This window comes from Epinephelus lanceolatus, chromosome 10 (genome assembly GCF_041903045.1).
Source record: "Epinephelus lanceolatus isolate andai-2023 chromosome 10, ASM4190304v1, whole genome shotgun sequence".
NCBI classification, from domain to species: Eukaryota; Metazoa; Chordata; class Actinopteri; order Perciformes; family Serranidae; genus Epinephelus; species Epinephelus lanceolatus.
In genome coordinates, this window is record NC_135743.1 from 1,288,316 (window position 1) to 1,309,018 (window position 20,703).

General features: G+C 42.6%; 1 protein-coding gene across 1 annotated transcript in view; it reads left to right on the forward strand.

The window, feature by feature from the left end:
* The first annotated feature begins 19 nt into the window (after positions 1–19).
* LOC117265723 (semaphorin-7A) overlaps positions 20–20,703 on the forward strand; it is a 66,346-nt gene continuing 45,662 nt past the window's right edge. Inside the window, exons 1-3 of the mRNA XM_033640373.2 lie at positions 20–404; positions 13,484–13,623; positions 17,474–17,536. Of these exons, the coding sequence (XP_033496264.1) occupies positions 326–404; positions 13,484–13,623; positions 17,474–17,536 (282 nt within the window). The 5' untranslated portion in view covers positions 20–325. The remainder of the gene's footprint in view (positions 405–13,483; positions 13,624–17,473; positions 17,537–20,703) is intronic.

Below are 20,703 nucleotides of genomic sequence, written 5' to 3' on the forward strand. Positions count from 1 at the left end.
ACCCAAAGTCATGTGGTTTTTTTTTTTTGGTTTTTTTTTGCAACCCCACTTTTCTTTCCTGCGTCCCTGCTGGAGGCTTCACTCCCCCCTCTGCCTCTTGTTTCCGAGGTGGAGCCTGACACCCCGACTTCTCCAAACTGAACTGCCGGCGGAGCAGACGGACAAGATAGGACTGGGACCAGCAGTCGGTGGCACAGATCTGGGACGCAGCAGATCGGGGAGGGACCACAGAGGAGGCTGAAGGAAGAAGAAGGATTTTGAGGAGCGCTTCGTTCGGTTTTAATCATTTAACAAACCGGCTTCGCGAGAAAGAGCTTCAAGAAAGATGAATTCTTTCATCCTGCTGTCGCTTCTTGCCTCGGTTATCGCCGGAAAGTCACCTCGGCTGAAATTCGTTGTGCACGGTAGGCTCTGCTGTATTTCTGCCTGCTTTAAGTCACTCGGCCAATTATTGATGTCGCCAAGCATGTTGAATTCATCTGTGTTATAGCTGATGGGTGGATGAATGAGTGAATTGATGGAGGGATGGACGGATGAGTGGATGAATGAGCGGAGTGAGAGTTTGGTCACGCGGTGATGGAGCCAGTTATTTTCCAGTTCTTCTCATCTTGTCCTTCGCGGAAGATGCACAAACAGCAGGCTGCCAGTGAAGCCGTGTTGCCGGAGCTGCCTCTGGATCCATCTCCTCAAACACCGCCCTCCCCCCACTCACACTGGAGTAAATTACGCGCTCCATCATTCAGGCCCCGCACACATGTTCCCAGGCTGGAACAGGATGAACATCTGGAGAAAACTAATTGTATTATCTCAATGTTAACGTGACATCATGCGCACAGTGTGTCCTGAGCCTTTCCTTATCCAGCTGGGTCATTTCTTTGCGTTCAGGTTGCAGATGGTGTGCACCTGGCACGGTGGCACATCTGAATGATTTGGATCTGATTTGTGCAACTTGTGGCTTTTCTGTTGGTCTTTTTTGGCAACTTGTGTGTTGGCTTTATGTCAGTAAGTTCACCGTGTGCTCGTCTTGCACATGCACCACCGCTGCTTCCCTCACTTAGGGATACCTTTGCTCTGATTGGCGACCGTCCCTGCAGCTCCTCACCTCCTCCAGGCGCGCGGAGCCGAATAAAACCAGAGGCGCTTAAAAACAACCTCTCCCCTGCCGTGTGCACGAACATGGCGCCTGTTCGCCCTCACCACACTGCGAGGCTGAACCCTCCAAACACGCGCCTGCCACCGCCGAGAAGCATCGTTACTGTGAAATACGACTCTTTGGAGGCTGACACAGTCATTGTGGCTCCCGCGTCCTTGCGGAGCTGCAATGCGGGACACGGCAGCTGCTTCACACTGCAGCAGAGTGTCCGGCTCCCGGAAACAGAGGGTAGCTTTAGGGTCGCAGGCGCCATAAATACATGTGTACATTTACAAATATACAGACATGGAGAGAGCAGGGAGGGAGGGGAGGGCACTGAATGGAAAATTCCAAGCCGACTCCTAGTTATCTATTCCACTCACGCCTTTTTACACCTCACACACTCCTCTAATGTATTCAGCAATCAGCAGAGATGGGGGCTGTGTGTCAAGTTATCTGTGTCTGTATCCCTCCCCTCCCCGCACATGAGCACAGTACAAAACGCACAAGATGACGGCTCCGGACGTGCAAGTCATATCAATCAAACTCGTTGTTATGCAATTGCAGGGCGAGCTATAAATGCCTGTTAGGGCACACACGCGCGCACACGCACACAGGTAGACAACTGTCAGAGGAAATCCATCAAAGGCGCAGTTTAAGCCTCAAGTGCAAAACCTTCACAAGGAGCTGGCGCTGCTTCAGCACCGCGGACAGCGCCGAGGTCCTCATACGGCAAGGTGTCCTCACTTTGCATGTTTGTGCCAAATGAGGACATTTGGCAGGTTTTATACCTTCAAGGAACTTTATCAGAGCGACAACTCAGGTTTAAGATTAAGGTGTGAATTATGTTCAGTTTAAGGGTTAAGGTAAGACATGCTGTGTTATTGCGGGGCCTGTAGGGAGTACATTATGTTTCATTTATTTGGCAGACACTTATCCCCAGAGCCATTACAATAAGAATATTACACCTCAGCAGGAACAAGACGTAATCAAAATCTTAAGTGCATCTCTCCCAAACAAACACCTTACTGCAATAAACTACCTTCAAGGTTATAATTTAGACTTTTTATTGAAACTGTCGCAGAGTTTAGTTTACCCATGTTAATATAAATGCTAGAGACAAAGTATTACACCTCTCAGTGTGATACAGTTCAGCTCAGCAGAGCAGCAAATATCAGCCTCCAAAAATGACCAGTAAGTTAAATCAACATTAAAAACAAACAACAAAAAATTATTCTTATAACTTGAATGAAGATAGGATGCATCACAGGTTTGTCACATTAGACTGCATTAGTTTTAGCCAATTGTACTGGAAACTGAGTGTAGGCTTATATAGTGTATAAATAAAACTGTCATCACCTCGTGTTAAAGAACAATTACTGTTAATAAATATTGATACAGAACATGTAAAATGGTTCATGATATCCAACAAATATGCACACGCAATAATCTGTGTGATATCCTACGAATTAGGACCTCACTAATGATTTTACATCCTTAACGTAAAGCTACTGAGGTTAGGTTCAGGAAAAAGAACATGGTGATGGTGACATGGTTGAAACTCTAAAATGACTCAGAAATGCATCTGTTGGGAAAGTCCATGGTTTTGTGTCCCATCCATCACCCAAAGCTGCCTCCTTACAAGACAGGTCAGGACTGCTTCCTTGTTTACTTCTCTCTGCACATTGGTTGCATGATCACAGCCTTCCAAAAAAACATGGAATATGTATGAACTGCTGGCTCCTTATTTCGTAGGAAAGGTACACATTTGGGTGCAGTAACTTTTGCAGGAAACACAGTTTCTGTGAACAGCCTGTGTTAAAGCTGCACTTTTTTTGTTTTATTTTATTTGTTGGCCACTTTGGGGCAGAACTCCTTCATCAGATGAACATCGCACGTGTTTGGCATATAAGCGCCTTACAAAGTTGATTAAGTGTTAGCAAACAACTGCTTATTTACACACCCAGCAGACAAGAGTAGCATGGACTCTTGTTTCTGTCCACCTGATGAATTCAAGTCAAACTTTTACTCTGCTTTTAACTCTTTTTTCGGTGATTGCTCAGTTTTGTTCAGCAGCTAGTCCCCAACTTTTGTCAGTGTGCTGTTTGTTGCCACGCAGGTGGCCGAGCATAAAGTTGATCTATCAGAGCTTTTTCTCTAAAAACACAGCTGCTAGTGGAAACAGAGTGACCATAAGACTGAACTGAAACAGCAAATTTTAAGGCTGGAAAAACAAAACAATGAGCTAAAAGATGTTGAAAAGCTCTGTAGAGCTGAGGAGGATAATTCTCTGTGGGTTCATCACTACAAATAACCTGATGTGGCAGTGCACAGTTGCAATTAGGGTTTTCATGAGAATCGATGCCAACACGCAAATAATACGTTGGCACCTGTTTTTTTCCGGTACTGTAAGTACCAGATACAACTTTGCCCTCAGCGTGCCGTGTTGATTCCTGTTGGAACTGATGGGGGCAGTATACGCGCGTGAGTCGGTGCTGAGGACGAGCGCCAAAGAAGAACGCCTGTTCTCTATCGTCTTTGCTAGAAACAAGTGCTGCTGGAGCCACAACACCTCGGCTTGTCGAAAAGTCAGGTAGAAGGAGTTGTGTGCAGAGAGGGTTAGGGTTAGGCCTCATTTACACCGCAAGCGATGCGTTTGCGTAGCACTCGCAAACGGTCGCCGTTTACTTGCGTTTTCATTTCGGCAAGCGTGTTAACAGGTTAGAGCATTCACACCGCATCCGTTCTACGTGCTGCTTGAGTTGTGTTGCTTTCCCGAGCAAGCTCGAAAATAGATTTTTTGCACGAGTCGCAAGCAAATGGTCGTGGTATTCAACAAAAAACACAAGTTTGCATGTTGTGACCTCTCACGGCCACCGTAGACATCTCGAGACCTGACAGGCACATGTTTCATGTACTTACCCATTTGTAGTGCTGAATATTAATTCTCCGAGTGTTGGAATAATCACTGGCACACGAACCTGTCCACCCTGGGCTTTGGGTCCAAACTCACTTCTTCTTCTTTGGGGTTTATTGGAGATTTGCAGACACAGTGCACTACCGCCACCAACTGTTCGGGTGTGGTTTGTATTTTGACTGGACAGCAGCAGCTGCTGGGCGACAAGTCTGTTCGGTTTTGGTGTGAATACACGTGTGCTGCCGCATCGCTTGCGGTGTAAATGAGGCCTAAGAGTTAAAGTTTGAAACAGTTTTAATAAAGTAGTGAATTTAGAAATACACGAGTTCTGTTTTTTGATTTTTATCATGGTATCGAATGAGTATCGAGAATTGTGGAAATTCACTGGTACTGGTATCGACTACTGAAATTCTGGTATGGTGACAACCCTAGTTGCAGTCTGCTAGTGGCTCTTGGCTCTTTGTGGTGCTTATTGTTAGCGTACGTGTAGGTATATGTAGCATGTGGGAATGCCTACGATTAGGTGAAACATGTTTACAGTTGCATAGCTTTGACTGATATAAGACTGAGGTGTCACTCCTACGTTAGGGCCAATTTTCAACAGACCACCAAACTGACCACACGGGTCTCCTTTGATTTCCTGATCTCGTTGTACATCTATTTTCTATGCTAGTTTATTCTTTATTATACACGTTTGCATAAATCATAATATACAAAATATTGATTACTGCAGCTTTCACAAAAGAAGACAAAGTAATGTTTAACCCTTTAAAAATGGAAATCCCTCAGATTGTTGTTTGCATGCATTGTTTTTGCAGCTGAAAACTAAGACAACTGTCTTCCCCATCATCACGTCATGACCTTACGTCACTTTACCATATGTGTGATGCAAACATAGTATTTCAGTGTAATTTTCCCATGAATTTCCCCATAATGGCCACAGAGGATTGTTGTTAGCACAGGCCTGTATATACTTATCTAAAATAAAAGCTATAATAGCCAGAGCATTTATTCTTTTTGCAGCAGAAAACTAACACTTCTGTCTTTCCTGCCATGCTCGGCCCTGTCATGACGACACTGCATTATATTTTGTGTCATGCAAAGAGGTGCAGAATATGTGGCAGCACCAAAGGAATGAATGATTTTATTTTGTAACATCTGATGACAAAACATCCAATTTTTGTATTTTTTTATGACACAATTTAAATACTGATTATTCTGGTATACTGACTCACATAACTGTTTAGCTTAGGCTGTACAGATTTTAGGGATATGATGAATTTGAAGATACTACAAGAAATTACATTACAATCAGCACAAATACCAGTGTAGGCACTGGTGGACCATTTCTGTTGCAGAGTTCAAAGGGGATATATTTATACATACATCTTCAAGCAACTGCTCGGATTAGTCAGTGAATAAAATGAGAGAAAATGAAAGTCTGCCTTCACTGTACACTGTGTGTGCACACCTTTTGAATATGTCTGGTTGAGAGAGACGAGGATATCAAAATACAGAGGGAGGCAAAGCAGGACGCACACAAGGAGAGAATCTAAATCAGAGACTTAAAGGGAGACAGACAGTGTGAGTGAGGGACTGAAAGACAACAGCTCATCTCAACACTAATTTGACATCTACAGCTGCATCCTAAATATCAGAACATTTCGCCAAAGTTCAGCCAGCGTCTGTGTTGACCTTCTCTCTCAGTGGGAGACCTGAACACCTCAATATCCTATTGAACCATGAGCCTGATAGATTTTTCTTGTCAAGTTCATTATGGAGGACCTTGAGGTCCATCTCCAAAACAACTCTGCAGTGATAGACTCCATGGACATAAAATGGCAACCATGATATGACACCAGAGCAGGAAAATTTAAAAAAGCTGCTTGATCAAAACCTGTTTGACTTTGTTTCTGCTGTTTTTCAACATCCAGGAGGCTTTATTCATCTACAAATGGGAACTGTTCCCAGAAATAACAACTGTGCTTTACTCTGCTTTAATTAGCACATTTCTTAATGCAATTAGGAATCTGTTTCTTTAAAACTGACTCACTAATTTGAAGATGTTTTAACTTCATTCAGGGATTACATGCCTCTCTGAGGGGAAGGAAACTTTACAGCCCCTGAGTTTAATGAAGCCTTTTTTGAAAAACAAGCTAAAAAACAAGGCTGTTTTTCTTGTTTCATGAAAAGCTGACCTTTTGAAAATTCAAGGTTTGCACCCGGCAGCAACGATTAAATGTCCGAGGAAGAAAGAAAAAGAAATGCATGCTCACAGTCAGGGAGAGTGAGACAGAAGTTAGGAGTTAAAATTTTAATCCAGAATACAACTTTTCAGTTATTCAGTGTGACCCTTTGAAGCTGTTTAAGAAAGACATGGACTAAGACACTGATCTGTTCTGCTCCTCCTGTGTGCTCACATGGTCGTTAAAGAAGTGGGACAGCATCTCTGACAGTGAGACACTCTGTCCAATCAGGGGCAGCCGGGGGAGGAGCTTATGTTAGGTGCTGCTTTACAGGTGCTCAAGGAGTTTGTGTTGCATTTAATGTTGCTCACCTAAATACACTGTGTGTATTTTTTTTTTAATCTGCATCATTTACATCCATGTTTACTTGCTCACAGTCTTTGTCTTACCTGCCTTTCACTGATCAACTCCCAGCTGGCCATCCAGTGTCTTTCAACGTTAATATTTTGGTTGACTTTAGGATGTGATGTCGGGGGACAAAAACTCTGTCAGGACAATGTCTGATGCCAACTTTAATTTGATGAAGATTCCTGATGACAGATGACTTTAATTTTTTGTTGGTTCTAAGTTGTGGTGTTCTTGATGTAGAATAACGACATTTAGTCATAACGTATGATGAACAGTGCCCAATGTCTGCAAAACGTCCAATGTGAAATTCTAACGTCATTACAGATTTAAAATTTCATCAACCCGATTTTCATTCCAACCAAAATTCAATGTCAGTCCAGCGTAAGAGTGCACTGTCTTTCTGACGTCATTTTGACATCTGCTGTCAGCAGGGCTGCCACCTGTGGATTAGCGAGATAGTGTCAATCTATTGGCAGAAACCCTAACCCAAGAACAAATGAAATGAAGAGTAATTCATGAAAATATCACTCTGTGATGCTACAAGTAAAACTCCACAGCTTACCTTTTGTTAACATGAACCAAGTTCTGTTAAACTGTATCATAGCCTCAACAGAAATGGTACACTGGTTTAAAACTTCAATTGTAAATTGAATGTAAATTGGAAAGTTTAGACAGGTCGCATGAAACTGTGAACTCCATACTTATCTCTTGAGCTCTCAACTGTAAAGTTTTATATTGAATTTATTCTTTTTGATTCTTTTTTACTTTTATATGTGGCTAGGTTTAACATAAGGAACTTAAGCATAAGCTCTAGCATTAGTAGCAACTGGTTAGGCCGTAAACATGTCAACACCCTTCAGTGCAGAGTAGCTCACCTGGTAGAGCAGGCGCCCCATTTGATCAGGCTATGTTCTTATGTTATTACAGCAGCAGCCGCAGATTCGATTCTGACTTGAAACCTTTGCTGCATGTCATCCTCTCTCTCCCCCTTTCACACCACCACTGTCCCATCAAGTAAAACCCCAAAAAATTCTTAAAAGAAAAAAACAAAACAAAAAAAAAACACCAGCCACTGTTTTCGACTCAGCTTTGTATGAAACTCAGAGCGTATGAGTTGTCTGCGCATGGTTCTCAACATGGAGCAGCTAACGGTGCTAACGCCATAAAAAGTGCTAACAACAGCAACAATGCTGACAGAGCTCATGGTGTTAACAAGGGGGGAACTGGACGGTGGGCGCTAGGCAACACATCCTCACTGTGACCTCGTCACATGTCCACGTTTGGTCATGGACTTTCCACGTCCACATATGACGTCCAAGGTACCCTGGGTGTGTTGGTTGTTGACGTTCTGGGACGCCGTGTTAACTTCAGCCTGTTACATGCATCGTCTGTTTTCAAAATACACAGCTTTTTTCCTCTCATTTAGTCTCTGATCAAGCGCCAGTATTCGGCGACTTCGGAGTGAGACCAGGTTGCCCTACAATTTCGCTAATCTGCTGTCCCAATGTCAGTGGTAACCAGCGTATGAGTGCAGTGCAGAGCAGCGCGAGTGAGCTAGCCAGTGTGATACACACGTGCATGCGCTGCCGTTCAGCTCACCACAACAAACCACAGAGAGAGCATGACCTCATTCTCTGCTCAGAACACCATTACTCCACTGTATCTTTACGTAGACAACAGTGATTTGCTGCTCTGAATGTCACACAGAACCTTTAACGTACGTCTGTCTCAGAGAAGATGAACCTTCTCTGTTGTTGAAGCCAGACTGAGTTAACAGGTTTACTTAGGAAGCTACAAAGTTCTGCTTGTTAACGTCTGAAGCGATTATTCAAAACAACCCGTGTGTGTGTGTGTGTGTGTGTGTGTGTGTGTGTGTGTGTGTGTGTGTGTGTGTGTGTGTGTGAGCTGCAGCTGCAGAGTGTTCCTCTCAGATCTGTCAGACACTGAAACAATATGTACGTTCTTACCTATAAGCCACGGCCACACTGTCCCTCCTTGTGCGTTCTTTACTTCCTTGTGAAGTGCACGCCTCATCAATTAAACCCCCGCCAATCACAGAGGCCACTGTTTCCATAGAAACTTAGTTGGTTGGCTAGCAACCTGTATCAGTGATCAGCACCACTTCATCCTGGCTCTGCTGTCAGACTAGATGTCTCTTTTATTTCAGGGATGAGAAGAATATCGTTACAAACACCATGTAACCATGACCGTATAATCACTTCTTGTCATTATTAGTGAATCTGTTTCTATTGAGACATGCAGGGCGAAATGCATCATTAGTGAGGAATTAAATGTTGATTTTTTTTTTTTTTTTTTTGTTAAAAATGAAAGAGGGAAAAAATGAAAGCTTGTTTTCTGCTGCTCAGATTTTATACAGTGTTATTATTTTTGAATCTATTGCCTAAAGCTGTAACAGGTAGCTGATGGTTTGCTTCAGAGCTTTAAAGCTCTCCAGACTGGAGTTACCTGAAATGTTGCTTTATGCAATACATGCAGAAATTAAGAAATAAGCTGGCAGGACCATTAAAGAGATAAACCTTTGATGTTTTATGAACCCATCTTTGAATTAAACAGCATTCATTTTCAGACAGGGCAGTTTTTTGTAGAATCATCACGATGATGTTAAAGGAAAAGTGTGTAGGAGTTGAGGAGATCTAGTGGCGTCTGACGAATGTTTGTGCAGTACTTCTGTGTCCCATCTGAATCGAGTCTACAGTGTTTGTCTGTTATTAAGATGGAAATTCTCACAAAATTTTCCATTGATTTCACTCAGTGTTACTTTTGTCATGTTGAATGATCTTTTTTGAAAAAAAAAAAAATGTCTGTTTGTACAATGAATCCAGATCTTCCCCTGTGGTTGATGATCATTGACGTCTGTAGCAAATATTTTTAGCATCAATGTGGAGCAGTGAGATTCAAACCTATTTTGAGGAAATGTGATTAATGTTACTCACAAGGGTCTTTGCTGCTTATCTGACAATTGCACACAGCCAGTGTTTTCACTGTCTCACATAAATGGCAGTGAGATTAAGTCTGACCTGATTTGGATAAATTAGAGCGGGTCATCCACCAACTGGAAGATCGGCAGTTGATCCCCGGCTCCTCCAGTCTGCATGTTGAAGCATCCTTGAGCAAGATATTGAACCCCAAACCACTGGTTGTCCGTGTGTTAAAGCTGTGTAGCAGGTGGCACCTTGTACGGCAGCCTCAGATCATCGTGGTTACTTCCTTTGAACCGGCAGCTTTTTACATCATTGCAGAGCAGCACATTGCAAGTAGTTTTTTGTTTCAGCTCGTCTCTTCAGGAATCTGAACTGGGTCATAGGTGACGAGAACACAACAGTTCTTATTTCCAGGTGATTAAACACAAGAAAACAGACTTATTATATTAGATTCCATTTCTGCCCCTGAATCCCTCACACTGGACCTTGAAGTACATGTTCTGTATGCGACCACATCTTTTTAATAGCAGCAGTGATTTTAATCTATTTTTAAAGCAGGCACAGTTGCAGTGTAGGAAAGTGTGAGTCTGATTGGATGGGTGAATCAGAAACGCCATATAGTACTTCAGAGACTTCTGGAGGTGTCCTGAGTGTAATTCAACCGAGCATCTGTGATGGGATTTGCCCGCATGATTATTTCAGTGATATTTATGCTCCCACCAAACGCCCTTTTCCTCCCAACAACCAAACCAGGTTTCTGCAAAGGTTGTACTGTTCAATCTAAAACCACAAAGGGCAATAACATCTGATCGGGTGTTTGGTAAATCAGACTCGCCCTCCAGCAGGCTCCTGAGTCCACGGCAGATTAAATGTAGATTAAAATCCAGAGCTTTGGATTCTAGACTTTGAGTCAACCTGCCTGAGGAGCTTAGACCGGACAAATCTGGATCATCTTTTTCCTGAAACTCAATTTTGCTTTCATGCAATAACCTTTTGTTATTGTGTTTGACCTCTGCTGTATGAATCTTTTTTATTACACTGTCTCGTCTTCTGCTTTGGCTGTTGATTTGATTGATTCTCTGTCATTTGGAAATCCCTTTAACTGTGACTGGAACACTACTGATTGCATCCTTTTTCCTCCTGACTCTTACTTACAGTCATCAGCTGTGGTGGGTAGAGTACAGAAAGTCTATACTCAAGTTAAAGTACAATTACTCCCATAAAAAATGACTGAGGTGAAAGTAAAGAACACCATTTCAGAAAGTGACGGTAAGAAAGTACCTGGTTAATAAATGACTTGATACAGGCTACTTTCTGTGCAGTGTACAGAGCAGAGGTGCTCCTCACTTTGCTCTCCACCTTACACTCAGTCCCCACCAGGATTCCTCCAGAACAGTTGTAAGGCCAGGTGGCAAGTCGAATCTTTTGAAGGGCTAGAGACATACTTTGTTTTGAAATGATCACTTTAGCTTTGTGAAATTAAAACAGTTTTTTATGAGTAAAAAGCAGCATTTGGTCTCATATGATGCAGATCTGGTGTGTATTCACCAGTGACTGACATAGAGGGACCAAATTAGATTTTGCATAGGGCCCCTAAAAAGCTAGAAACAGCCCTGCTCCCTGCTGCGTCTACTGGACAAGACACAGCTGTCATGGGGAGAGGAGCAGCATGATGCCAAGTGTAGAATGTGATGGACAGGTCTCATTGCAGCCTTCAGTCCCGGGGGGGGGGGGGAGACAGTGGTTAACTTTAGTTACATGGTTTGTTGCAGAGATTCGACTCCTTATAGTTAATGAAACATTAGCATGTGGTCAGTTCACTCACTGTACATGCAAACACCAGCTGCTGACTTGCTAACTGTCTAACAGTGTAATGTTAGCTAACGGGTAACATTACCCGCGTTAGCTGTGGCTGGCATGAGGTCAGAGGGTGACTCTGGGCTGTGTGTGTGTGTGTGTGTGTGTGTGTGTGTGTGTGTGTGTGTGTGTGAGCAGTCAGTTTGATTTTTACCGCTCTTCACTGTAACGTTAGCAGGGTGTTTTCCTTGACTCTCTAAGCCAGTGGTTCCCAACTGGCCTTTCCAAAGGGTCCAGATTTCACCTGAGTCATTAGTTCGAGGTCCACACAGTTTATATATTTAGAATCATACTTGTGTTTGGCCATGTCGTAGAGCTAGGTAGTTGTCTCTGTTATTCACTTAGGCCCAATCCCAATACTCCCCTTGGCCCTCGAAATGAAGCAACGAGGGGTAGGGGTTGAAATCTTTCCCTAGAAATTGGGACACCACTCACTATATCACCGCATCGGTTACGTTCACGCATACGTAACTATTTTAAACAGGAAGCTGCGAGCCATCTACATTTCCATCCAGCATCTACAATGGAGTCTCCAGTTGAGTTCATCCTACCGATGGCGTTTGCTGTATTCATCATGCTTCGTTTGGTGAACGGCAGACAACAGGGGACTTCTGCTAGCTAGCTAACCAGCTAACATTACGAGGCAGCATAGTTATGCTAGCTGGCGTGTTATCGTAATGTGAAAAGTTCGACAATTTTGCAGAACAGGACAGATGACAGACGCCAGATAGTGCGAGCTAGCTAGCTAGCTAACAAGCAACCTGACGACGGTAACGTTAGCTATGTATGAACTTTTTTTCCCCATCTCTTGCTCGGTGGTAGCCATGGCGACGCCTACCCCTTGCTGGCAAGTCAGCATCTGAAATCCCTCACTCCGAAGGGCTAGTTTCATACCCACTACCCCTCGTTATGCCCTCTAGCCCTACACGCAAAAAGGAATTGGGACACCACTACCCCTCGAGGGAATGCGCAAATGTAGGGGTAGGGCTAAGGGGGGATGTTGGGACTGGCCCTTACTCTACAGTAGGAAACAGCACTTCAAAATAAAAGCTCTGTGCCAGAAATTCTATGTGCTGCAAAATAAAGTTTACAAACTCGACACGTTCTTGATTCACTTGTGGTCAATTCAGAATGGACCCACCAGCTGGGAGCCACTGTTCTAGGCTATGTTTGATTAAAAGTCATCTCAAAAATACATTACAAAATCCCTGATGCTTCAGTGTAGGCCAGGTGGGCTGCCTGGCTTGCAGTACACTGGTGGCAGAAACCAGTCAGAGCAGACTCTATGTAATGAAAGTTTTAATGGCAAATGAAGTGAAGTAAAAAGTAGATTACTGGCTCACAAATATATATTCGAGTAAAGCGTAGAGGAAAAAAGGAACATGAAAAATACTAGTTACTTGAAAAATATACTTATTTACTCACATGTTACAAGTAACACGTCACTACCCACACCTGGTTATCTTAATACTTGGTAACAGCAGAAGTAATATTATGTTATTAAAATGTGAAACGGGTGAGTCTTGTTTTTATAATGAATCTAACTGAGTTCAGTTCATTCATATTCATTTACTTTCTCAGCACAGGGCGTATTGCTGTTAAACTACCCTGTTGACTTGTCTCAGTGCTGCTGATGCTGTTATCTGTCTTATGTCTGTTTTTGTGAAGCAGTTATGTCATTTAAGATGTTGTGTAAATGTGTGTTTTTGCTTTGTTGAACTGTAATTTATTCTGCTTTTATTGCTGCATATGTTTTATAATTGATGTGCTTTACATCCTGATTTTTGCTTTTATACATGTTTCTTGATGTTTGCTGCCAAATTCACACCTGTCCAGGGACGACAGAGGGAAACTAGCCTCCTGGCTGATTCTGGCATATTTATAGTAATGTTTATTAATACTCATTGTCCCTGGGAAATTAACCAAACAAATAAAACTATTTCCCCTGCACAAACAAAAACATACATTTTAACATTTAATAAAACAACAAAGCTCCTGTCTCGCGGCTCGTCTCTTTAATATCCTTTGTTGTGATCCACAGAACCCTCCAGGTTCCACTTCAACAAGCCTGAGAACTACATCAGCATGTACCACCAGGAAGGGAGCGACACGCTGTACGTGGGCGGCCAGGCGATGATCTATGTGTTGACGTTCACTAACAGAGGGGTCCGCGATCTGCAGGTACGCTTTTCTCTCAGCAGGTCTGTCGTGTACGCAGACACTCCAGTATGATGTTTTGGGGATTTAATCTCTCAGCTCGAGGCGGTCTTTGTGTAATGGGGACCCACTCTGCTGCTGTGTAGAGGGTAGTTATAATCGATCAGTTGCCAGCCACCAGTTGAAATATTAAAAACTCTCTTTAAGTCAGTCCACTTGAAATAAAAACACTTTGGCTGCTAACCGATGTTTGGAAGTGCTGCTCATATTAAAGTTGGCTGGCTGGTAAAACAGGCAGCAGCGACCTGAATGTTGAAGCAGATCAGAGGCCCTGCATGTACACACGTGATGTCACTTCTGTTGCCTGATTAAACATACTCTCAGGACTGTGTGGGCGTGCACAGTGTGTGTTTGATTGACATCTGCACAAGTAAAAAAACTGTCACTGCATGTAAGCAGCAGCTGTGTAAATCATAAGTTTCATCAAGATACAATATTATATTGATGTTTTGGACAGTGACCTGATATTTCAGACTGTTCTCATTCCAAATTGGTCAAACACGGCTACGTGGTCAGTGATTTCAGTGTCAGACACTAACACCAAAAGCCACCTTTCGCAGCCTCAGTTTATGACGCTGCCAGGCGGAACCTGTTGCACCGGTATGATACGCCGCTGGACAGCATCAGTTTGAAATGCTGCAGGTAACAACGTGATATAAGGAGCTGGAAAGTCACTATAAGGTGAGCAGGAGTGGAGAGGGTTGGATGCAAAACACAGAAAACCCACTGTTCTCTTCCTGTATGAGCAATACCATTATGTTTTTTTTTCAAAACCTAACCATGTACTTTTGTTGCACATGGAAATACATGAGTACAAAGTGTTTTACAGATGTTGTAAGTATATTTTGAAAAAGTCTGTCTGCATTCAACAAGCAGAAACTGAACACTCCTGTGAAAACAAGTGTATTTTGAAAAGACACAATGCATGTAACAGGCGTAAATGGACATGACGTCCCAGAACATTAATAACAGGAGCACGTCGTGTGTAGACGTGAACGACACTGACAAACTCGCGATATTTTAGGAGTTGGGATGAAAACACGTCAGATATTTACTGATAACACAAAGTCTCCTTTGAAATGATTTCCGTACAGTTCAGTTCACACGCGATGGATATGTGACATTTTCAGCTGCAACTATAAGTTGATTAATATAATTCTTAGAGGTGAGAATTCGATGCTCTTCTTTGTCATACGTAATCACAAACTAAATAGCTTTGGATTTTTGGTTTCTCTATTTACTGACATGATTAATTAATTGATAATGAAAATAAGGTTAGTTGCAGCCGCAGTGATGATATCAGTAAATACCCTCGTTGTCTGCCTGGTTTGTGAAGGAGAAGAGGCCGACCATCTCGCCCAACTTTAACTTCCTGGGTCAGCTGCTGGACTTTGAGAAGAAGATCAAAAGTCCTCACAGTACTGAAACTAAACTCTTCTGTCTGCCTGCCGTGAGGCCGCTGGCACTGTTTGAATGTTTAGAAAGGAGCTGTGCTTGGACAGAAGTGGTGACACGTGCCATGGAAATTCACATTTACCAGCTCCTTGATTACTGAATCGATATCAATGTACCCTTACAGCCCTAACAACCAGCTCATGTGGCTCATCAGTCAACTAGTTGATCAGATGTTACTACCCTCGCTAGTTTGCACCAGAATGTGCCGTGTCAGCTTCAGCCTGTTATCAATCAGCAATCAGCCTGTTATGAATCAGCAATCTTACAGGAAGTGAACACTGTCCTCCTGGGTGAAAGTTGGTGGTTGTCAGACCCATCCACCACTCCTCCCATCGGCTCTACTCAGACTTCCACCCCCTTAACAAGCTGCATTTCCACCTGACGCTGCTGTGTGTCGTTAAACAATAACAGTGACTATCCGCATATCATGGCAGCATGAAAGGACAGCTTTTATCCATGTCTGATGCCAGAAGTCACTGACCAAGTGGCAGATTTCAACTTTGGAGTACAAGCAGGCTTTTAGCTTGGAAACATGGTTTTTAGTGTGTGTCCTGAATGTTCTGATCAGTAATAATACCTCAGTACTTCTATGTTGTCAGTTTCCAGCCCTTGAGAAGATGAGATCTTTGGAAGATTAGCTGTTAAAAGTTTTTGTTCCCATTTGAAAAAAGCATGACTTTGGATCTGTCTGCATTTAAACAAGCTTAAGTTGAATAAAACGGGACTGAATAACATCAAAGGCAGAGTGCAGGAACTCAGAAGTTTGTACCACAGAGGGGGGTGAACAATAGATAACTATGTCATCTGCAAAAAAACAAAACAATGGAGAGCAGCAATTGATACATTTTCACAAAGATTATTTACATATATGGAGAACAGTGGACCTGGTATGGAGCCCTGGGGGGACACCTCAACACCTTTTGAGGGATAATGAGTAATGTTCATAATGCATGGTGCAAAGTGCCACACATTTCAGCGGCATTTAAAATAAAATTTGGTTTTACAAAAATGTCAATGATTTCAAATATCTCTTCTAATGTACACAGTATTTTTTGGACGATGTTTCACCAGGACAGTATTTCCCTACTTTTAGACTAGTTGACTAGGAAATTAGTTGTTGGAAACATTCGTAGTTTGAATGTACATTCTATATTTTACATTTCTGTTTGTGTACGTATTAAACAAACAAGTTGTGTGCGGCTCAGTGAAGTGTTATTCTTGAACTTTGGAGAGAGCCCGACTGGCTGTGTCTTGCTGCTTCTAGGGTTAAAGTTCATACCCCCAAACTGTATTTGTCAGACTCTGCTGGATGACAATAAATATAGTTGCCTTCCTGCTGTGAGGGTGACACAGTGAGCCAGAGAGGGCAGCGAGAGACGAGACGGTCGGCCTGCCGCTGACCCAGTGCAGCGGCTGAGGCCAGAGGAAGTTGGGTCATGCTTACATTAATGTAGCTACACATAGCTCTCCTCTGTGAGGAAAGAAAACCTTATTCACTGAGCTAATAATGTCAACATAGGCTGCAGATTACACAGTGTGGGGGCTGCAGTGTCAGCACCTACTCGCCTGACAAATTGAAGAGACTGTAAGCTCCATGTTTCATCCAAATGTGACTTTGCCCTATTTTTCAGAATGATTGCGGGCTTAGTGTTGGGTTTTCCTCCGTGGAGATGAAGACAGGTGGAAAAACAACATTTGGTGATGCATTTGGCAGTGAAGGACTGTTTTGATGTTTGACAGTTTTTTTTTTACTCACACAGTTAAATGACATTTTGTCAGGAGGCATTTCAGTGCAGGTAAGTTCAGCCGTGCGGAACAGTAGAAAAATAACAATTTCCAATTCTTATAAACAGTAAATATCGACCGCACAGAATGAGAGAGTGAGGGCGCCTTTTCTGCGATTGTAGTGGGAGACATTCATTATTAAAGGGTCACTAAACTCAGTTATCTACTTTGCGATGAAGAAACAACGCTTGCTTGAGTTAAGGGCACGACGCTTAGCAGTTTTATCGAAAGAATAAATTCATTCTGCCTCGTCGTATCGCTCCATCTATGCTCTCTCCACCTATGGAGAGCAACAAGTTCATGGACGTTCTTTTGAAGGTTGTTGAAAGGAATGTGGGAAATGTGAAATACGAGAGGCCGGTCGAAGGAACACAGTAATACAACATGAACATAAATGACAATGACAAAATAAGACCTTGAATGCAGTGAACATGGCAGAGTTGTGTTAGCTGAGAGAGTGGATGTTTTCTGGGAGGATTTTGTTTTAGCAGCTGCAGCGAGGTCACAGTTTTCTTGCTGAAACAGGCCAGTGTGAAAGAACTTGGCTCAAACTAAACAGTCCATCCTCCCACAGATCCCAGCGGCTTCTGACCAGACTGCAATTGATACCTGCAAAGCGAAGGCTGCACCACTCGAGGTAGAAACTCATCCGTCAGCATCGCCATCCCTTTTATAAAGCTCCTTCCTCCTCCATCAGTGTGTCATCAGTGTCATTATGTTTGTCATCATAATCCTCATCATCATCATCATCATCATCATCTGCAGTAACACCACAGTGAGGTTTGTGACACCATGTTCAGTTTGAATCCAGTTCTGTGTAGATTAAAGTCCTCGCCTGAACCTGATCTAAAGACAAATAAAAATGCAAATATATACAGATGAGATAAAATGACACAGGAGACGGCTTTGAACAAACAAACACAGATGAGTGAGCTGTTGATAATTGCGTTGCATAATTGCACGAGATTCCACAGAGAGACCGAGTGAATACCAAGAGATTAATACAACATGCAACCTGAAATAAGTCCAACAGCGCGGAGCAGCTTCAACTTAATGTGCAGCGCTTCGAGGCTGCGGAATAATCTTAAGAAGAAGAACACAGAGCTGCTTGATGTGCTGCTTGTCACAGAAAATAAAGAGGTTGTAAGACCAAGACCATTTTTAGCATTTTACATCATTCAATTAATTTCCACATTCATTTGGACACTTTAATGATTACAGGAAATTAACTAGATCATTAAAACTAATTTTCCATTTAACTCAGGGTCAAATTTATCATTTGCTCAATACTAAAAAGGAAATTAATATTTATTTAGCAACATTTCAGCTTTTGTTGTAGCATAAGACTTAAAATAAGGAGGCTCAGACAGAGTTGCACATCTGACAGTCTTTTAATCTCGAGAGAAAACCAGAGAACTGGTACATCATGACAGTTTATAGTGTCTGAAAACAAGCATCGCAGGTGCTGTAGGTGCTTTCTGTTACGTCCTGTTATTCAGACAACCAGTTCTGAAAACAATTGCCTCTTCTTCTCATAACCAAATTATGTGAAGAGTCACGTCAGGTCGTCTGCACAATAACTTCAGACACTTGAGATATGTAAGGCTGTAGTCGACCAAAGAAAACCTCCAAATGAGATTAACTGTCATTTGGGAACGAGCTTTGTCCACTTGGCATTTAGCCTTGTTACATCTGAATTTTTTTGGTGCTGTGTCCGTTTCCATAGCTTCCTCTTAGATGCATGCTGCTTACTGTCTGACACCTGGTCACCATGTTTGTTTCTGTGAGCAGGAACGTCCCGAACACAGCAGGCAGAGTCTGTGCAGGTAAAGACACCAGCACACACTGAGAGCGGCTCATCAGTGAGTCCATACATTGAGAGTATATCTTTACGGTGACATCATGCTGCTACAGTGCATCTTATTTGAAAAGAATTGGCTTTCAGAGGCCACATACAGCTCCTCGAAAAACTGTAACTGTGATGTCTTGTTCTGAGCGCTGAATCTTCCGTCTGCATGACAAATATACCCTCAGGTGCTAATAAAGAAATCTCCAGTCATTGATGTCTGCCAGGCCCATAAACTGCAGCCAGGTTTAACAAAGGAGTGATATTCTTATTTCTTACTTTATCTCCGGTAATGTGTTCTCTGTGAAGGCAGCATGTCAACTGGAGTCGACCATGAGCGTGTTGTCATTAGGACGAGAGAACTTTTGAAATTCAGTCGGCTTAGAATTCTGCCATTTCAATACATCCAAATACATCAAAGCTGAAACCATCACAGCTGTGAGCACACATCCGAGCAAAGCGTCACTGGAGTTATGGCACAGAACAAAGAGGACACTGTCGGAGCTGAAGCTTTCAGGGAGTCTGACAGCAGCAGATGGTGGAAAATGAGAACGTACTGAGTGACGCAGTAAATTTTCCCTAATAAAGCGGGTGGCGCTGGGAAGGGAATGAAGGACAGCGAGCAACATCCTTCAGTGATCGACGGCCATGAGGTTGGTGGAGAACATTACCCCAGAGTGAGATAGAGACAGGAGGTTAACAGAGGGTAGCACGCCTAATTTAACAGACTGTATTTCCAACAGTCCCAGAGTCCTCAGCTGACACTGTCTCGTCAGTGGACCTTCACAGTGTGGTGGGAGTTTTTTGGTTAAGAATGCGGCTACAGTTAATGAAGAGGTGTACGTTTATGGCAGCTCTGTGATGAGATGTGAACTCTTACTTACCGCCTGGCTACATGAAGGGCACACTACTGCCTGCATTGACTGATTGTTGGCTGTGGACATAAACCCTGAGATGTGGAATCATTAAATATGGATGTAATTGGTGGGGACACTCAGCTGGTATTCCAATGAATGTTGTAAACAGTGTTAGAGCTTCCTGCCAAACACTGCAGTCAAACAACATTACATCACGAGAACAGAGAGCGGCTTTAGTCTGATCAGGAATGCTACAGCAGATGATGTTGGGTTGACGCTGACATCAGCTCATGACCACAAGAAGACATGTCCGCAGCAACACTTGTCTGTTATTCTGTTAGATAGGGTACGTCAGTCCCTAAAGCTCGGTATGGGTAGAACAACATGAAATAAACATGGCGATACCTTTGGTTGTGGCTCTAAATTGGTGGTCTTACGCCGCACAGTGAGATCAGAGACAGCCTAGGATCAAACTCTGTCAGTGCGATGCTGTCACCACCTACGTCTACTGACCAACCAATAGAAATGCAGCATGGAATGAGCCAATCAAACAGACAGATAGCAGCTCGCCATGGAGGCAAAACTAAAGCGCCAAAAGAAATGTGAGGAAAAAGCCTTGTGATGTGTCCTCCAGCTCTGACCATGACCGAGGAAAGAAGGACGAAGCATGGAAGGAAATAGGGGCGGAGCTACAGCTGCCAGGTGAGACACCTGCAGCTAGCAAACACACAGACACAGACACACAACAGAATAAAGTTCCCACAAAACTTTAGCTTATTTTGAGACATTTTAATTATGTTTTTCAGACAATTTATCAATTAATCTTTTTTTTTTGCCATTTTATTAATTTTTTTGCCATTTTATCAACTTTTTCCTGACATTTTAAAAATATCCTTTGGACATTTTATCAAAAATTTTTTGGACATGTTATCAAATTTGCTTTTGGAGATTTTAACTTTTTTGGGGGGGGACATTTTATTAATATTTTTCAGGCATTTCATTAACTTTTTCCCTGACATTTTATTAGTATTTTTTGGGCATTTTGTAAAAAAAAAAAAAAAAAAAAAAAAAAAAAAAGGACATTTTCTTAACTTCTTCTTT